The sequence below is a fragment of the Agelaius tricolor genome, unplaced genomic scaffold, assembly GCF_023055355.1.
Source record: "Agelaius tricolor isolate 1412-34295 unplaced genomic scaffold, bAgeTri1.0.p SCAF_83, whole genome shotgun sequence".
In the NCBI taxonomy this organism is placed as follows: Eukaryota; Metazoa; Chordata; class Aves; order Passeriformes; family Icteridae; genus Agelaius; species Agelaius tricolor.
In genome coordinates, this window is record NW_027269343.1 from 591234 (window position 1) to 610394 (window position 19161).

Genomic DNA, 19161 nt, shown 5'->3' on the forward strand with positions numbered 1-19161 from the left:
GGTTTGGGTTAAATTTTGTGTGGATGTTTACCTTGATACTGATGTGCCAGTATATAAAAGGAATCAGATCCTGAACTTAGGAGCTTTCCTGTTGTTCAGCAGAGGGTGGGTGTGAGGAAGCTGCTGTTCCTGGGTTTTGCATTCCAGATTCTTGAGAAGTCTCTCCTTAGACACCCAAGGAGAAATCCATCCCCCTCCACTCTTCATGGTGCTTTTTAAATTATTTTCACTGATCTGTGTGTTTAAAATCACAGTCACAGAATGGTTTGGGTTGGAAAAGATCTTAAAGCTCATCCAATTCCACCCCTGCCATAGCAGGGACACCTTCCACTGTCCCAGGCTGCTCCAAGCCTCATCCAACCTGGCCCTGGACACTTCCAGGGATCCAGGGGCAGCCACAGCTGCTCTGGGCACCCTGGGCCAGGGCCTGCCCACCCTCACAGGGAGGAATTCCTTCCCAATATCCCATCTAACCCCACTCTCTGTCAGTTTAAACTCATTCCCCCTTGTCCTGTCACTCCAGACCCTTGTAAATATCTCTCCCCATTTTTGTTGCTGACTCCCTTCAGGAACTGGCAGGCCACAATTACGTCCCCCCTGGGCTTTCTCTTTTCCAGGCTGAACGTTCCCAATTCTCTCAGCCTTTCCTCGTAGCAGAGGTGTTCCAGACTTCTAATAGTCTTTGTGGTCTCAGGACTGTGGTGAGCTCTAAATCCTTAGAGTTTACCATTGTTAGGGTTTTTCCTTCTGAAATGTCACTGGCAATGCTGTTTCAAAAAATTCTGTGGCTTTTGGGGTTAGAGGAAAAGGACAACTTGTGGCTTCTTCAAGGTTTTTATTAAATCTCTAGGGACTGTTTTCATTTCACATAATGGTACAGAACAAAGAAAAAACCTGGATTTTTATTGAGAAAAGATTTAAACAACTTGCAGAGCTTACAGTTGTCACCCTTAGGATCTTTATTCTCAACTTAATAAGCCTTATCTTAGTACCCACAGTATCCCCTGCTGTTGTATGTCACAGTTTTTGCTTAACTTTACACGGAGTAAACCTCAGGTGTGATATATTTTATTGAGTAAACCTTAAAAATTATTAGATGGAGTGCCGTGCAATGAAAACAGAAGTTGGCTGCAATTTTCTGTGATAAATCAGAGCCCACAATTGAAGAGTATTTATCTGAAAGGCCTGAAGTCAGTAAACCTTGATGTCTTGGCCAGGCTGGTCGTTAATATTGGGCAGTGATAAATCCTGTGGGTGTATTAATGCTTCAAGGAGGGCTGCTGCTTACTCATGGAGGGGTAACCCACAAGTGCAGAAATAGCAGCTGGTTTGGAGCCCTGTCTAGGGGAATGCTGTCAGGAGAGAGGGAAAAAGGTGGAGAGCTCCACCGAATCCAAGTAATGGTGATCCTGGTAAGTGCCAGGCAAGCCATGATTAATTTGAGAAGCACGTTGAGCTCTGCACAAATGAGTGATCTCTGTCCCTCACACACAGCAGGGCCTTTTTTTTTTTCCCTGAAACACACTGCTGTGAAAGGAAAACTGAAAAATTGAATAGGAGAGTTAATGGTGGAGAAGGTCCAGAGCTGGGGGCCTCAGGAAACGAGTCCCTGACAGTGCGAGGTGCTGCTGGTGGGAAACCGCCCTCATTTCATAGAATCCTGGAATGGTGAGGGTTGGAAAGGACCAAGATCATCTCCTTCCAACCTCCTGCCATGGGCAGGGACACCTTCCAGCATCCCAGGGTGCTCAGATCCTGGCCTTGAACTCTTCCAGGGATTTGTGCCATTTGGTTTGGTTGAAAAGGACTGAGAGTAGAAGTAACCTGAATTTGGCATGACTTTGCAGCACTGAATTGTCTGTCTCCTGGACCAAAATTTGAAGAGTGGGTTGAACACAGTCCTCAGGCAGATAAGTTGCCCATCAGACAGCAACTAAATCATTTCCAGGCTGGGTTACCACACTGCTCACTTGGACCAGAGTCCAAGGCAAGACACGGGCTGGCTGATCCACAGCTTTCCTATGGGGCTGCCCTTCGTCCGTCGGGGATGTTTAACTTGTGTGAAGTAATAAGCTTAATAGATAGACTTTATTTAATTATTAATGATCCCTTTCTGTCCTTACAGCTCATAAAACACCCTGTAGGTTGGCAAAACACTCATAATATTGATCGGGAGCCAGAGAGATATTTATTTCCTCTTTGCCCCGGCGCGCATAAATCGCGCTCCGTTCCCTGGGCGGGCGGGATTTACAGTGGGCCCGTTTCTTCAAAGCTCTCAGTAATTAAGGGATAAATACCCATCGGTCTTTGTTTGCTGTCTGGAGCCCTCTTGTTTGCCAGGGACCTGGATATTCCCGGTGGGCTCGTGCCTTCCCCCTTAGCAACGCGGCCGGGCGGGGAGGCATGCGGGGCGCGGAGCCGCTCAGCTGCTCAGCGCTGCCTTTGCAATGCAGCAGAGGGGTCTTCTCCTGCAGAGAGAGAGGAAGCCCCTGTGTTTTCTCAGCATATTGTTCCCAGCCCCTCTTCCATGCCTCTCCTCCCAGTTCCTGCTTTGCTCAGGGCAGGAAGGCACTTTGGAAATTCCTTGCTGCTAGCCCCTTTCTTCTCACCCTCTCTTCTTCTCCCCGCTTTTGCTGTTGCAATTAAAAGCATCATTTTAATTGCATTTAACCTTTCTCCAACATTTCAATCCTGCCTCCACCCTCAGTGTTTTTCTTTCATCCATCCCAGCACTGCATCACCAGCCCTGTCCAAAGCAGTGCCATTTTTTGGGATCATGTTTAATGGGGAAGCCCCGGCACATGCAGCTGCCCGGTGCCGGTCATTAAGTGATATGTGCTCCTTGTGTGCTGGACCACGAAGCTAATGACACATCCTGGGGCTCTTCCAGGAGTTTGGGAGGTGCAGTGGGTTAGATTTACTTCATTTTCTTGGAAGAGACACATTAACCTTGTCAGCTGGCCAACAGGAGAGGAAATTTGGCAGAGCTCTTGCTGAGCTGGCCAGGTTACCACGGCGTTAAAGGGTTGTACTTCAGTGAGCAACCAGAAATGGCAACACACGGGCACAGCACCTGCACAGCCACCGTGGAGACACCACTGAGAGGCCTCCTCTCTTACAGAATTAGTTCCTGTAGCAGGAGAGAAGAAAGGATGAAAAAAAAATCAGGAGCTTTTCAGTGTTGTCAGAGGTGTGGAGGATAAAACTTCACTTCAAAGCGCCTGTAAGGAGCCTGCTCTCATTTCTGGTAGTGGGAAATCAATGCTGTGCCATGGTAAATACCTGCTGTCCACTGTCTTTCCAATTCAACCTTCAGAATTCGTTCCAGCTTTTTAACAAGTGGTGAGTAACTCTGGATAACGACATGACATTTTAGTCATCCTTTTAGTCATGCTTTGGGAAGAGCAAGGCTGCTCTTGCTCTGGAGCTGTGGAATTCTGATGGCAAGTTCCCAGGCTCTCCAGCCATATGCTGTTGCCCACTGAGGCAGTTCTGGGTCACTGCATGAGCACCACTTCTTTTCCCACCCTGCACATCCTCTTCTTGTTTGCCTGCTGATGTGACTCCACCAAATATCTGTGAGGGACAAGTGGAGGTGAAGGCAGAGGTGAATGAGAGCGAGGAGGAGTCAGGATGAAGAGTGGGTACCAACAGGAGGAGGCTTCTGATGGCATTGGTAGGGTGGAAAACCCAGTGCAGCACATGATGGGGCTGAGCTGTGTGGGATGTGGGCTCCTCAAGGAGCATCTCCAGTGCAAGCCCACGGCTGGGGAACACAGGGCAGCTCCTGGAGCGAGGCTGTGCTGGAAGCAAATCTGCTTTTCCTTTCCTCTGATTCTCCCTGCTTACCCTTCCCCCTTCCAGTGCCCAGTATTTATGTTTCCACATAATAATGATGTGATGTGGCTGGCAGAGTAATTTAAATAATTGGACATTATCTTGAGAAGCAATCACCTAATTAGATCAAAATAAACCAAGAACTGAAATTTTCATCTGTTTCTAATAACCTTTTACCTGTGTACAGTGCTGCTGCTGCAGCAGGGATTTTGTTATTCACACTACTGTGTGTTCTCGGGGTTCACGAGTGATGGAGGCTGCTGCAGGAGCAGAGAGCTTGGTGGCACTTTCTGGACAAGATTGGTGACTCATTCCTGCTTCTGTGGAGTGTTTTGCAGTGATTCTCTGCTGTATGTGCCCCTTGTGTGAGGGGCAAACACAGTAAGGTTTGCACCAGCAGATACAGATCAGGGTTTGAACACAGATATTTAGAGAGAAAAGGCTCAAAGAACTTCTGACCTTAGGGCTCTGTTGTTCATTTCTCTAAGTTTATCTAGGAACTTATAATCTGTTCATTTTGCTGCATATGAGGAAGAGGTAGCTCAGACCTTCTCCAGTGTTTGGTGTCATTGGGACCATAAGAGCACATGAAGATGTTCCTTCTACAGCACAGCAGCTTTGATTTGTTCCTGAGACAAGGACTCCACTGCTGAAAGTTCACTGAAAGAGTCTTGGTTTGGCTTTGACAACTACAGCTGGAAGTGTCTGCTATGGAGAGGGTCATTTAGAATTGGCAGGCTTGCAATTAAGGGAGGAAAAGAGGGCAATATTTACTAGCCTTTATTTTAGGGACTGGTTCAGTGTCTTTCTCCTGATGAGTTGCTCTCCCTCACACTTCCTCGTGCTCTTCTTCAGTTGATTTATTTAAAGGTATGTCAGTGCTGGCTGAAATGAAACACTGTGCCTCCTCTTCCTGCTTATTGCTGACCGCTCCAATAATTCATTTTTTAGCTCATTAACTAACAGGGGATGTGAGCAGTGGTCCTCCGGGGAGCTGCAATGAGGTTAAGTGATCTACTGCTGACAACTCTGCTCTTGGACTGGCCTTCCTTGGGGGAAATGAAACCTCAACCAAGACAAGCTGTGGATCCCAGAAGTGAAATTGGGGCATCAGAGCAACAATTGCAGTATTTATGTCTTGTTGTCAGGGTTTCTGAGATGAATGCCAGCGGCAGAGCTGCAGCTGTCTCCCAGGAAAGTCCCCAGGACTTCCCATCCAAATGAAAGGGTTTGTGCCAGAGATGGAGGCAGGATGTTTGTGGACATGCTCATTGGAAAGCAGTCCCTGTGTGTTGTGGCTGTCCATGAGGTGTAGTCCAGTGTGCTTTTCCTCCCACCTCTGATGAGGTTTTGTTTTCATCCCTAACATCCAAATCTTCCTTGTGCCCAGTTTGTACTGTTGAAAAAGACTTGAATCTCACTCCATACTGATGTCAGTGACATGCTGCTCCAAACGTCTGAGGCCTCTGAAACACCTTTATTTTGATTTATAGCTCCACCACGACCCTTGATGTGACTCCAGAGGTGGAACTGGACCTTACTGAGTGAATTAATTTGTGCCCAGGCAGGTGGCAGCACATTCCCCTTCCTGTGACATTGGCTTCTAAAGAGTTTCCTCTTCTTTCCCCAGCCTTTTGAGGCAGTAGGACAAAGCTGAGCAGGGCTGGGGCATCCCTATCTCTCTTTCTTGCATCCTTCCAGGAGCATCAGGGTTGTGAAAATGTGCAGAGCAAATGTGAAATTGGTGCTGATAGGTTTGTGAACCTGCCAGCCTCAAGCTTGGAGAGCCTCTGCCTGAACTGAGCAGTTATTCTCTCCTTTTGGCCTCACTGTTACAGTTTAGGCTGAATGGTGATTGGAAGTAGGCAATTTGTGTCAAACAGCTTTTTTTCTCAATAGAAAGTAAATTTTTCTTGAACAACCAGTGCTCTGATAGGAGTCAAAAGTTTCTCTCACTCCAAAGATGGTCTGGGGGGGAGAGAGAGATTAATTTACAGACTCTTGATTAAGCTAAAAAAATACTACTTACATATCTGAGGAGTATTTTGCCTTTAGGATGTATGGACATATGAAAAATAAATTCCCAGAGCCCTGGTGTGTGTTACTGGGGGTGAACAGCACAGGTTGAATCACCTCATTTTCCAGTCTGGCACGTTTTAAACATGGATGTGTTGGTTATACTCTCAATAACCCTCTGTGAGTTTAAAAATAATCTGAGATCTTTGCTAACATCCTTGAAGATAATCTAGCTGGATACTGGGAGTAGAGCCTTTCCAAGAATGCCCATTTTATTGTAGATAATTGTGTGTTACTTTATCCCTTTCGTGGCACTGGTTCTAGTTTGGCTTTTTACCTTAAAAAAATGTAATTAGAAAAACCATAAATTAAAGATTCTGATAACAGAACTCCTTTTCTTCCTCCTCTCCATCTGGAATACCTGCAGCCATACTGCATTTATCAGATCCTGCCATCAAAGGTTAATTTGCAACTGCCCAAATGGGTTGTGGAGGGGGTTTTTTTGGTGTGTCTTTTAGTTTGCAGGAGCCATTCAGAGGCTTGAGGTAAAAGAAGCACTCTCTGTGCTAATTTTCTGTTTGCACTTTTGCTCTGAAGAAAAGGCCTGGCTCTGTTTGTGGGGCAAACTGTGGCCAGGGCAGGGAAGCTGTGCCTGCTTTGGGAAGCTGGGCCTGAAAGCATCCAGGCAGGTCACAGCAAGGTCACTCCACATGTCCCAGGAAATGATGCAAAACTAATCCAGATTTGCTGGTGGAAGGAGATGTTTACATAAGTATTTAAAAACAGATTAGGGCTAACCTGACACTAGATTACTGGGAGCAGTGTAAACACGGCTGAAAGGCATAAACAGAGCTTGGCCTTTTGTACTCCAGAGGAGAGAATCTGTCACCAGGACCCAGTTGCCTGGCTCAGGTGATGTTTGTGGTTTTCACAGGCTGAGCAGATTACCTGAGGGACCTCTAAATGGGACTTTTTTTGTCTGGGGCTGCTGCTCTCAGATCATGTAATTGTATGGTAATTTTTAAAACGGGGCGAGTGAAGGGCCTTGTTTGTAGTCCTTGTTCTGCTGTAACCTGATAGCACCAGAAAGCTTCTGATGGTTCTTTGATAAATCAGGAGGAAAAGGTGCTTCAAAGCACTGGTTTGAATTTTGGCAAAACAAGAGGAAATCATCCTTATGCCTTTGGGAGCATTACTCAGTTTCGAGGGGGACAAAGCCCCCATTTGGTTACTTCTGGTGTGGGATACAGAAACAGGGTGCATTTTTTTGCAGTGTGTTTTCCAGCCTTGAAGTGGAACCTGGCTCCTTGTTGTATCTTTGTGACCAAAGTGAGGGCTCTTGCCCTGACCTCTTGCTGGCCCAGAGCTTTTTAAGACCTCCTGGCTGTTGTGATCCTCCAGCCCCATGGGCACAGCATCCATCAAGGAGGATCCTGAGCACTGGAACAGCAGGATGGACAACACAAATATTGCTAAAAATACAAGGTTTGGGTGAAGTTCTCCTAAGGTTTGGCTGAACTGTTCCTGTGAGGGCTTTCTTGACATAAATTTGAAAGGGGAAACGACCTCCTTGTTGGTTGAGCACTGTTGGCTGCGACACCAGCTGAGAGTGACCTGTCCCCTCTGGCTTCCCTAGGGAAGAAAAAGAGCTCTGGATACGCGCCAAGTACGAGCAGAAGCTCTTCCTCGCCCCTCTGCAGTGCCTGGAGCTCTCTCTGGGCCAGCACCTCCTGAGGGCCACGGCCGAGGAGGACTTGAGGACGGTGATCCTGCTGCTGGCCCACGGCACGCGGGACGAGGTCAACGAGACCTGCGGCGACGGCGACGGGCGCACGGCCCTGCACCTGGCCTGCCGCAAGGGCAACGTGGTGCTGCTGCAGCTCCTCATCTGGGTAAGGGCTCCTGCAGGGCTGGGTCCCTCGGGAGGGTGGGCCAGGGCTGCTCCCCGAGGGCTTCAGGGCACCATGGCCTCAGGGTGGTGCTGCTGGAGCTCCTCATCTGGGCAAGGACTCGCTGCCCTCCCTCAGCAGGATGGACCAGAGCTGCTCCTGGAGGGCTTCATGGCCTCCTCATGTAGGTAAGGACTCACTGCCCTCCCTTAGCAGGATGGGTCAGAGGTGCTCTTGGAGGGGTTCAGGGCACCATGGCCTCAGGGTGGTGCTGCTGCTTTCACACCCACATCCTCATGTGGGTGTGAAAAACGCCAATCACTTGGGGGTTTTTTTAATTTTAAAAGTTTAATAGTAATAAAATGGTTATACAAATAGTCATACAATTAGAGTAATAATAATTTGGACAATTTGAATTAGGACAATATGAGACAATAGAACCAAAGAGTTACAGATGTCCGGGTACCTTTTTCTGGGCAGCACGAGCTTGAAAAAGCACCCCTGTTAACAGAGGATTAACCCTTAAAAACAATAGCCTGTTGCATATTCATACACTTCATAGATGATACATAAATTCCATTCAAATACAGGATTCTGTCTGGTCAGTGTCAACTTCTTCCTCTGAATCCGAACAGCGCCTTTGAGGCAGGAAGAAGTTTGTTTCTTATGATAAGAGGGCAATAAATTCTTTTTCTCTGAAAGATTTAGGTGTCCTGTGGCTGCTATCTCAGTGCAAGTCCTTTCTTTAAAAAAAGTATCCTACATAGCATAGTTTCTATTTTGACATTTTTTTATAACCTAAAACTAGATTTAACACACTACTTAAGAGAATTAATACAGCATTGCTTTCTAACACAACACATATTCATTTTAATATTTGCCAAAAGCCAATCATAAAATACATGCATTTTTCACATGGGTAAGGACTCGCTGCCCTCCCTCAGCAGGATGGGCCAGAGCTGTTCCTGGAGGCTTCAGGGCACCATGGCCTCGGGGTGGCTGTTCCTCACTGCACACATTCAGAGGGTGGTGGGAAAGCATGTTTCTGCTCTCTGCTGCTTGTTGGAAAGGAAGGAAAAGCATGGGAAATGAGGAAGGAGAGATTCCCTTAGCTTGGAGTCTGCTAGGGCAGATTTTGTCCCACACGATTTTGTCCCTCCCAGAGAAACATTTTTTCCGTACGTGGCTCAGCGCCGCCATTCTCGTGTTGCCGGGCTGCTCCCTCGCCCTTCCTTACCTCCAATCCCAAACCCCCTCTGGAAACTGTCACAGCACAGCTCCCAACAGCTCAGGTGAGGTATGTGGTTTGTGATTCCCCCCTCTTGTCGCCCCGCAGTACGGCGTGGACGTGATGGCGCGCGACGCCCACGGGAACACGGCGCTGGCCTACGCCCGGCAGGCCTCCAGCCAGGAGTGCATCGACGTGCTGCTGCAGTACGGCTGCCCCGACGAGCGCTTTGCCCTCATGGCCACCCCAAACCTGTCCAGGAAGAACAACAACCGCAACAACAGCGGCGGGAGGATGCCCACCATCATCTGAGGGGAGCGCCTTGGCTGAGCCCGGCGGCAGCTGCAGCCTCACATTCCTCCATTGCCATCGCAGCTCCGCTCTGTGAGTCCGCTGCCTCTCCTCCTCCTCCTCCCTTTTCCCTGCGGTCCATCCCGAGTGCCAGCGGAGTGCGGGGGGCCCGGGAGGAGCGCGGGGGCTGTGGGCGGGCCCTTGGTTTGGGGGCCATGCCGGGCAGGCCGCGCGTGGCACCGGCACCGCGGGGCAGAGGCGAGCCGGAGCAGAAGGAAGGAAGGAAAGAAAGAAGGAAAGAAGGAAGGAGAGACGGTGACTTTCCCTAAGTGACAGTGAAGCACATCAGAACATTTCACCTCTGCGGCGCCTGGATTTCCATTCTCTTCTCCCGAAGAGCTTGACGGCATAAATCAGAAGCAAGCACAGAGTTTGTCAGGTTTGAAGCTCCTATGATGGTATGTGTCAAATCAGTTGTAGCTAATCTGTCCGGGGAGAATACTGGCTTCATTACACTTGTATAGTTGAGTTCTTCCAGCATTACTGCTGTTTAATAGAACATGATTAGTCATCACGGAGAAAAAAGCATATTAGCTGAGGAGGTAGTTACATGGCACGCTTCGGTGATTGCTTGGATGTGATTGCAATATTCTTAGAAGCATCATATTATCTCAGACATGTTCTTTCGAGCCCTTGGAGCCCTCCTTTCTAAATTCACTGTCATAATTTAGTATCTGTTTAATTTTTCAGTCCAAAGAGAGGAAATGAGTTGCTGAGTGTTATTTGACTGCAGTCTCCTTGGTGTAAAAACAAAATGGAAAAAATAAATAAGAGTAAGCCTGAAACACAAAAAGGAATAATGAATACCGCTGTGGAAAACAACATTTCAAGTACGTTTGGTGAAATTAATAAATGCATTAAAGGCTAATTTTTTTTTTTTTTTTTGGTTATATTTTCAGCCAGCAGAAATAGGTTCTGTCATTTTGCCAAGGTAAATCGTGTTGAGTTTTTTGGTCACTCCTGTGATGCATTGCCTAACTTATACAGATTTTTGTATTGTGTCTCTAGATTCTATGTATTTAAAATCTATTTGAATAAAAAAAAGGACCGTAAATATACATTGATTTTTTTTTTGTACAGAAAATGACATCTCTGTTAATTTATAAACTGTAATGGATGTGAACTAAATAATGTGCAACTAGTTAGGATCTGTGGGTTACAGATCATTATTGTACATTGATAATATTCCCAGCAGTGAACTCTTCTGTCCAAAGTCTGTGAGGAACAACATATCAAAAGGAGATCAGGGAAGGGAAAAAAAAATCATGTGAGACCTTTTAGGAAGGAGAAAAGAGGCTGTTCCTCAGCGCTGCAAATATATTTTACTCCAGAAGTCAGGAAGCTTTCACAAGCCAAGACAAAAAGGCCCATTCTGGCTGGGGGAAGATCAGATTTGATTAAGTTCAGAATTGATAGCCTTCAGCAGGGCAGGCAGGGCTCCCTCCCAGCCCGCTGCTTTCGATGAGAAAAATGGCTTGTGCAAGTGCCCTGGACAGTTCCTTTCAATTCCAAGTTTGAATACCTGATTGGGTCATTTTGGTCTTGCATCCCAGCTTCTCCTGCTTCTCACTAGCAGGATTCTGGCGTGGGGAAGCAGAGGTTTTGGCAGGCAGAAAAGTGATATTTTTTTTGTTTGTTTGTTTTTCTTTTTTCTTTAGAAGTGGCTTATGGCAATGTGGAGATGGGGGCATGGTTTATCATGGAGAAAGTCGAAAACTTAAGTGAATTGGATGGCAAAGGAGCAATTATGTGAAGGCAGGGAGGTGCACACAGCAGAGTAATTTGCAGATCTACCTGCTCCTGTGTATTTTCCAGACCTTCAGAGATGCTCTTCCTCAGGGCTCTGGGTTTCACTCAGCACACAAATGGGAGGAGCAGTTGCTAAATAAACTGAATGTGGACAAAATGCAAAGGAAGAAATGCCATGTGGCTATCTTAAAGAAAACCAAAAAAAAAATGAAAAATTATGGATTTGAGGCAAAATTGTGGCTGAAAAATGAGCCTTGAGGTAGAAGCACAGGGATATTGATCAGCTTCTCCTCTTTGGTGGTGTTCTCCTTCTGTACTTTGTTGTTTTCTAAACCTTTGAGTATCTGAGGGAGGGAATCTTTCTCCAGCCAGCCTAGGCTGACTGCACCAGACACAGCTGATTCCCTTCCCACTGGGATACTTCTAAATATTTGAATTTATTTTATTTTTTTTTTAATTCAGAAAAGGTGTCTGTCTGAACTGCCATTTCTCCACCATTCCTGACATTTGGTACTTAGAGGTGGTCCCTCAGAGAGGGGACAGCCCAGCTGATGTGCAGCTGAAGGGGATGCTGTGAAACCCCCTCTGTGTGCTGGTGCTCAGGAGCTTTGCCACAGCAGGGATTCAGGAATGGCAATCCCAGAGGTGCTAGAGCTCCCCCCAGGAGCTTCCAGGGCATTTGTATCCCAAAAACCAAGTCCAGTGTTTCAAACCCAGGGTTCAAAGTGCACATTCCTTTTCAGAGCTGGGGTTTTTTTTCCTTAATTAAGGTTATTTTCTGTACATTGTTTAATGCTCTCTTTGGGCCACCTCCCTCTGACAAGGCTGAGGGTGATGTTTGAGAAACAAGGGCAACCAGGCAGATTGCAGGTGGACAAATTTCATGGTCCTTTCCTAAAAATCTTCTGAGCCAACCCTTGAAAAAGCACAGAATATTTTTAGGAGAGGAAATTCCAGTCTGTTACAGGAAAAATTATGCATCCAGGCAAGCCAAGTGCTGCTTTAATTAAGTGGTAGCATGGTTGCTTTTAACCTAAATGTGGTTTTCCCCTAAGTGTTGGCATAACTGTGTTGAAGCAGTGTGGACTGGGGGTCTGTGGGGAGGATTCCCAGCCCTGCAGGTGGCAGAGCTCCCTTGGAAGGTCAGGAGATCCCAGAATATCCTGAGCTGGAAGGGACCTGCTGGGTGAAGTCACCCAGGGCCCTTGTCACTAAGTCACTCCTTGCAGGGTGGAGGACAGGGGGGAAAGGCAGAGGGTGCAGGAGGCTCTCCTTGGCTGGGTCCTGGTGGGGCTTGGCTTGGAGAGTTCCACAGGGCTGTCAGGGGATGTGTTTGCACTTTGCAGAGGCTGCCCCTGGAGCCATCCAGGTGCAGAACCAGGCAAGATCTCCTGGCACTTGGAGATCCCACAGGAATCATGGTTCCTGATGCTTTCACTCCATTCTCTCACCCCTTTCCTGCTCCTTGGCTCGTGTTTAGCCACTCTTGTTGCTTTTTTGGAATCCTCACACCCTTGGAGCATGTTGGGAGCAAAACAAGCCCTAGCTGTGACCCAGTCCATGAGAAATTCCAGCAGAAACCCAGCAGCCAGAGCTGTTTTCTCTGGAGTCTGTGGCAGTGGTTGGCATTGCACCAAACCCTTCCCCTTCATCCCAGATACCTTGAAATCCCCCTTCCTCTGCACTTTATCCATGACTAAAACACTAGGAGCAGGTCAGCCACTGGTATTTCCCCATTTCCTCCTCCCTTTGGCTAATTGCTGTGGAATTCAGTCGGGTGTGTCACAGCTGAACCTGGAAATTGCCAGGACAGTTCCCTTCTCCTTGCTCTTCATAAAGGAAAAAGACCCAACCTTGGGAAAATTCAGGGTCCTGCCCTGAATGCAGAGATTTGGCCAAGGGCTCCCATTACCAGATTTCCAGTTTTGGTTGGTTAAAAAAGGAGCAGAGAAAAGAAAGAAAGCTTGGAGAACCTTGGTGCTGTTGGGAAAGCCAGGTGAGCTCCTGGAAGGTGGAGAGGATTTTGAAGCATTTGGGTGCAGTGTAAAATAACTGTGTAAACATTATTTCATTCACTGTCTTGTCCCCCTTCCCTTAAATTAATGTGTGTTAGTGCAAGAAAAAGAAAAAGCTTTAGCTGCACTTGGAGATTTCCCTGGGCCAGAGAAGGCCGAGTCACGTGGGGAGAGGAGTCGAGGTGGGAGCGCAGGTCCGGGTCTGGAAGTGATCTCCGGCACTGTAATGTAGAAAAATTAGATTCTATGGGGTTGGAATAGCTTCAGCTTTTATATTTGTATGGAGATGGGGAGAAATGAAGTAATTTGTAGTTTCTAGTACAGAGTAGTGGTAGTGGAGACAAGCACAGATTTCACAAGGGGGTCCCCAAGGGGCCCTTCCCAAACGTCTCGGGGAGCCGCCTTTGCACCTTAACAGGGATGGTTTTTGGGGTTTGTTGTTGGTGAAATGGTCATTTCATGTTTGGTTACGTGGTTATTGTCAGAGGGGGGGCTCGAGGGGAGCGTTGGGGACCAAACTTTGGGGCAGCTTGGCTGGAGAGGAGACAACTTCCCCATCCTCATCTCAGCACCAGGCATTTTCCTTCCCCCTCCAGGGGCTGCTGCAGCAATCCTATCCTTAGGTGGGATCTCTGCCTGTGGGCCTGGACCCTCAGTTCCACACCTTCCATCCTGGATGGTTTGTGGGTAAAATTGACTGCACAGAAAAGCCAGGTTTGGATGTTCTTGTGTTTGCTGCACAAGAGGGGAAAAAGCCCAAAACTGCTCCAGAGTAAAGTTCTTTTCAAGGGAAAAAAGAAACACTGAACTACCCCAAGTTAAGAGGTTCTGCAGTGAGTTTTGAGTTCTAAGCTACCAAAAAAAAAGGAAGGTTGGCTTGAATGGTTTTATTGGAAAATAATAATAGAGGTCGTAGAGCAAAACATCCAGAGCTGTAGATGGGTGGATTTGTTGGTTTAGGATATTTGTAGGTTTTGCTTTGTTGTTTGGCATGGGCCAGTTTTTACAGTAAATATTGGGACAGTTTACCTTGACTGAGTCTGGCCCACACTTTAAAGGGAGGTTTGAGGGCTTTTGGCCAGGATTGTCAGGAGCTGTGAATAGTTCACGTTTAGAGAGGGGAATTGCATGATTTCTGAAAAGTAAAAGGTCAGTTTGGGGTTTTTTTAGGGCCATCTTCAGCCTCAAATTGCCAAGCATGTTTCTGGCCCCATGTTTCATTTCAGGGTGACAGCAAGATGTGGGTGAATGAACTCCCATCGTTTCCTACCATGTTCAGGGGGGAGAATTTTGCTTGTGGGTGGATAAAATAAAGATGTCTTTGTGCATTTCAGCAGTTTTAACTTCTTCATCTCCCCGTGCCTGCCTGCATCCCAAACCCCCGTGGCACATTGGGTTCTGTTGGCAGGCAGAGCCTCAGCTTCCCCTCAGCCATGGATTTTCTGGATGTGGTTTATTTTAGCTTCCAGTGCTAAGGCCTGGCTGTTTGGCAGTGCTTCAGAGCTACTCATTTTTCCATCTGTGTGTTGTGTACAGAATGTGAGGGGGGTGGGTGGGGGACACCTCAGAGGTCTCATGGCATGCCTTGGGGACAGTGGCACCTTGCTTGCTGGCACTGAACGCTCCCTGCTCTTCCCCTCTTTCCAGAACTGATCCATGTGGGGTTTTTGTACTTCCTGAAGCAGCTGAAAACACTTCCCTGGTGTTCAGGAATTGCAGGGTATGAGGAGGAAAACCCCTCACAGAGAGAGCTCCTCCACATCTCCTCTGTGCCCCACACCCCAGACTCCTCCTGCAGGGCCCAAGAAGGCTTTTGGTGCTGGGTGTGGGGATTTTTGGCATCTGCATCCCAAATGTAGGGGTTAAGCTGAGTTGAACCGGTGGGTGAAGTGCAGCCAGAGTGTCCTGAGCCCTCAGGTGTCACCTGGAGGTCACTTTGCACTTGCTCTGTGTGTGTGTGTACTGGTGCCACACTGCTGGCAGGGACTGTGGGAATGCTCCAATCACCACCAGGAGCTGGAGCCAGCCTCTGGATGGGTGTTTATCCCAGCTGGACTCAGACCAGCTGCTTCCAGGGTGGGGGACACTGGCTGGAGGGATGGAGAGGTGCAGGGAGATGAGCTCCAGGCTTGCTGCAGCCTCAGAGGTTTTCCAAAAATCCATCTCCTTCAGGCAGCAGCACTCAGCTTGAGAAAACCTTGAGCTTGGCCTGCAGGGCTGGAGAGGAGACATCCCTTCCTTGCTGGAGAGGGGAAACCCCTCTGGTCAGCCCTGGGGGTGGGAAGCTCCAGGGAAGGAGATTCTGAAGGTAGAAAGGACAGAGTCTTGCATTTCAGAGGCTCTTTTTAATACCAATTTTCTTGAGACTCATCCTTCTGGCTGAACCTGGGTGTGGGACCAGTGAGCTGTCAGGGATTCAGTGGCCCTTGGGGTCCTGCTGCCTTTTGGGGCTTTTGAGGAGATGTTTGCAAGGGAGATGTTCTAAGAGCTGGGTTCTTCCCCAAGGGCAGCTCCTCATCCCTCCCTCCAGGTGTCCTTGGCCACAACTGGCCCCAAAATCTTGCAGTGGGGGTGCCACAAACCTGGGGTGCTGCAGGCTGGGAAGAGCTGAGCCAGCCTTGCTGCCACCATCTCTACCCTGGCTTTGCTTTCTTGTCCTCCCAGGGGAAATCCACAGGGAGAGGGCAGGAAGGAGCTGTGAGGAAGGCCATGGAAAAATGGGAGGACCTTGGAAACAATGGGAGGATCTTGCCTTTCCCACTCCCTCAATTCCTTGGAAGTGCTGTTGAAACCCCCCCAGTGTTTTTTCCTGAGGTAAGCAGGGACTCAGCTGGATTCTCCATGGAATCTGCTGAGGAGAAGAGGATGTGCCCATCCTCTGCTAGCCCCAGGTGTCCCTCTTGGCTGTGTCACTCTCAGGAGCACCTTTCACTGGTAGCTGCATGTGGGTGCACAGGCTGAGGGGGATTTGGGGCAGGAGTGTCCCCTAAAACACCAGGGACTCCTTTTGTGATGCTCCTGACTCTTGGAACGGCCAAGAGCTCGGACCTGCAGCTCCTGCTGCCTTAAAACCCCTGGGCTTCAGCAGGATTTGAGCATCTCCCAAAAGCTTGGCCCAGCCTGCAGGGGCTGGATGTTGTGTTCAGCCCCCAAATCTTCCAGGTCTTTCTGCTTTGTGGTGTTTGTCTGTCCAGCTGAGTAGGGAGGGAGCCCAGGTGAGCAGGGTACCCCTGCCTGGGGTAGAGGCAGGAGATACCTGGCACATGGCAGGCTTCATAGCAAGGTTTGGGTTGTTGGGGTTTGGGTTTATTTTTGTTTGTTTTCTGTTTCTGTAAATAATAATGTATAAATGATGATGAGACAGTGTGGAAATTCTAAAAAAAAAAAAAAAAAAGGCAAAAAAAAGGTCTTTTGTTGTTGTTTTTATATTACCTCATCCAGCAAGTTTGTTTTACAATGACTCGATGATGCTTTATTTATATTGTTTGTACTGTAATTAAACCAATTGACAAACATTTCACTTTGCTTGTTGTTTCCTATTATTTGGGTTTGATTAAGTATGCCAGTTTGTATTATGTTCCCCCTTCCTCTCTCTCTCTCTCTCTCTACACGTCGAGATTTTTTGTGTCAGCTGTACAGTATTCTGAATAATTAAAAATAAAAGTAAAAATTAAAAAAAAAAAGGAACAAAAAAGCTGTAAAGTACTGCAGAGAGAGGCTGCTATATTGTATAGGTCTCTTTCTAATAAAGACAAGAAAACTTGTTGGTTGCAGCTTGTTCTTTGCCTGAGTCTTCGTGGTCCCACCTGCCTCCTTTTCCTGCTCAGCTCCTGTCACTCTTTGCCAGCCATAAAGATGAGGGATTGTCCAGGAGCTGGGATGGCAGAATTGCCAGTAATGGTGCAAATTGATAAATTAAAAAGCAATAAGTCAGCCAGGCCATAATGGGTGTATATCTAAGAGTTCTGGGAGTGCACGTGGAGTGTGAGTGACAGATCTGCCAGCCAAAAATATGGGAGCTTCCATTAAAAACAGTGCTTCTCCCCCAGGAAGGGAGCTGTGAGTGTTGCACCTTGGCTTTAAGACTCTCTGGAGGGGATCCAAGGAATTAGGCTGGGAATGGTTACATCTGTATCTGCTAAATTGCTCCAAATGATCATTTAAAGTAAGAATAATGAAACATCTCTAAGGTCAGGAAGTGGCATGGCCTAATCCCATCTTTGGAGGGAAATGGTGCCTCTCCACGAGGCTTCTCTGTACCAGCTCAAATCTCTGAGCAATGCGCAAGTAATTGACATTTATTTACAGTTTTAGAGGTCTTGTCCTGAGTACAGCCCCAGGAGAACTCAGGAATCTGAGCAGGCTTAAGGAGAAGCCAAGCAGGAGGTGATGGAGAGGGAAGCAGGAGGTGATGGGTTTCCACCAGGCCAGACTGGGAACCCACTGGAAGGGTCCCTGAAGGAAAAAATTACATAAAGTTGGGAGAGCTGTGTGGTCCTTGGAGAGCAGCAGGAAAGATTCCATAAAAGTGCATGGAAATGGGGGGAAATGATGATTTAAAGATGATTTAAACCACCCTGGAGTGAAGAATGAAATGGGACATTTAGGATCTACAAGGGCACCACAGAGAGAGAACCAGTGCTGTGGTTTGCCCAGTCTGTGCTTGTCTCACAGAGAAATCAGGGGTGCTCAGAGATGAGGGAAGGTGGGAAAAGTGGGGGATTTCCCTCCAAAAGAGGGAGAAGCAGCAGATTGGGGTTGGCTCTTTTCCTGACCTTGCAGTCCTGCTGACCTCAAAGCCACCCCAGGAGGGACAAGGTGCCCCAGAGGGCACCAGTGCAGATCCTGCTCCAGAGAAAACCTGGCCAGGGCTGGAGAGGTGAAATTGTATCCTCATGCTCTGAGTGGGGCTGCCACAGCCTGGGATTTGGGGGTTTGGGGTTTATCCTCTCAGCCTGCTGTGCCCTGACCGAAATCTGTCATTGCCCATCCAGCCTCCCACCTCTCCTTTCCCACTGGGATTTGGGGGAACTTAGTGTTTCCTTCCCTGCTCTTCCTTCCCAAGTGCTCCAGGGAGGCTCCAGCAGCACTGTGAGGGATGAAAAGCTGCAGGACTGCTCGTGGATGTTCCTTTTCCCCCCTTTTTTGGGCTCACATGGCTGGTTTGTCAGGCAGCAGCTGCTCCCCTTTGTTCCTGCAAGGTTTCCCCACCCTGCTGAACCCCCCAGTACCCAGGCAGGAGGTGCTGCTTTGTGCTCTCCCCTCCTGGATTTGAAATGTGAACTTCCAGCCTGGCAGAACTCTGTTTGGCTTCCCCCTGGGTGTAAAGCTGTAGTAGTGCTCCTTTTTTTAGGAGCCATCCGTCCCTCCCCTCCTTTGCTCTCCTGAAGGGATGTGGGTTTTGATTTCGTGATGGGCACGGCTGGCTGCTCTCACTCCCTCACAAGCCTCCTAAGATCTGGCTTCTCCTGGAAGATCCAGGTGCTCAGGGATGGTGGAGCAGATTCAAGGATGCCTTTCATGCCCACCTTCCTCACCTTACCCCCAGCCCACCCCTGTGTACCCCTGGAACGCTCCCAGCTGGTGGCATTCACTGATGCCTGGGGAAAAAAGAAAACATCCTACAGCAGAGCAACGGGGGGCAGGAGGAGGTTGGGAAGGAAAACTCTTGATTCCCATAATGGGAGTGGAGGAAACATCCCCTTTTTTTGCCTTTTTTTTTTCCTTTTTTTTTAAGAGAAGAAAAATAATTCCTAAAGAGCCCAAACTGATGCTTTGCCATCAGGGCCTTGCTGTGCATTTCCACCCTTGCCTCCAAAGGATTCACTCTGGTGGATGCTGGGAGCACCAGCTCAGGGAAGCTCCTCCAGAGCCCAGAAGATTCTCACTCTGTAGGCACCACCTGCTTTTAGCCCTCATCCAGGACATTCCCTGGGCACTTCTGCTGGCTTTTATTTGGGTTTTTTTTAAATACAAATCCAAACTGGATTTGGGTTCCTGATTTCTGGTGAGGGGAGCAATGGGATGGGCACGTTTTTTCCTGCAGGGACCCTTCCAGTGAGTTCCCAGTCTGGCC

At 48.1% G+C, this 19161-nt stretch overlaps 1 protein-coding gene across 13 annotated transcripts in view; it reads left to right on the plus strand.

The window, feature by feature from the left end:
* AGAP1 (ArfGAP with GTPase domain, ankyrin repeat and PH domain 1) overlaps positions 1-16858 on the plus strand; it is a 324467-nt gene extending 307609 nt beyond the window's left edge. For all 13 annotated transcript variants that reach the window (XM_071418328.1, XM_071418329.1, XM_071418331.1 and 10 more), the window contains 2 exons: positions 7490-7745; positions 9079-16858. In XM_071418328.1, the coding sequence (XP_071274429.1) occupies positions 7490-7745; positions 9079-9282 (460 nt within the window). In that variant the 3' untranslated portion in view covers positions 9283-16858. The remainder of the gene's footprint in view (positions 1-7489; positions 7746-9078) is intronic.
* Positions 16859-19161: the final 2303 nt, after the last annotated feature.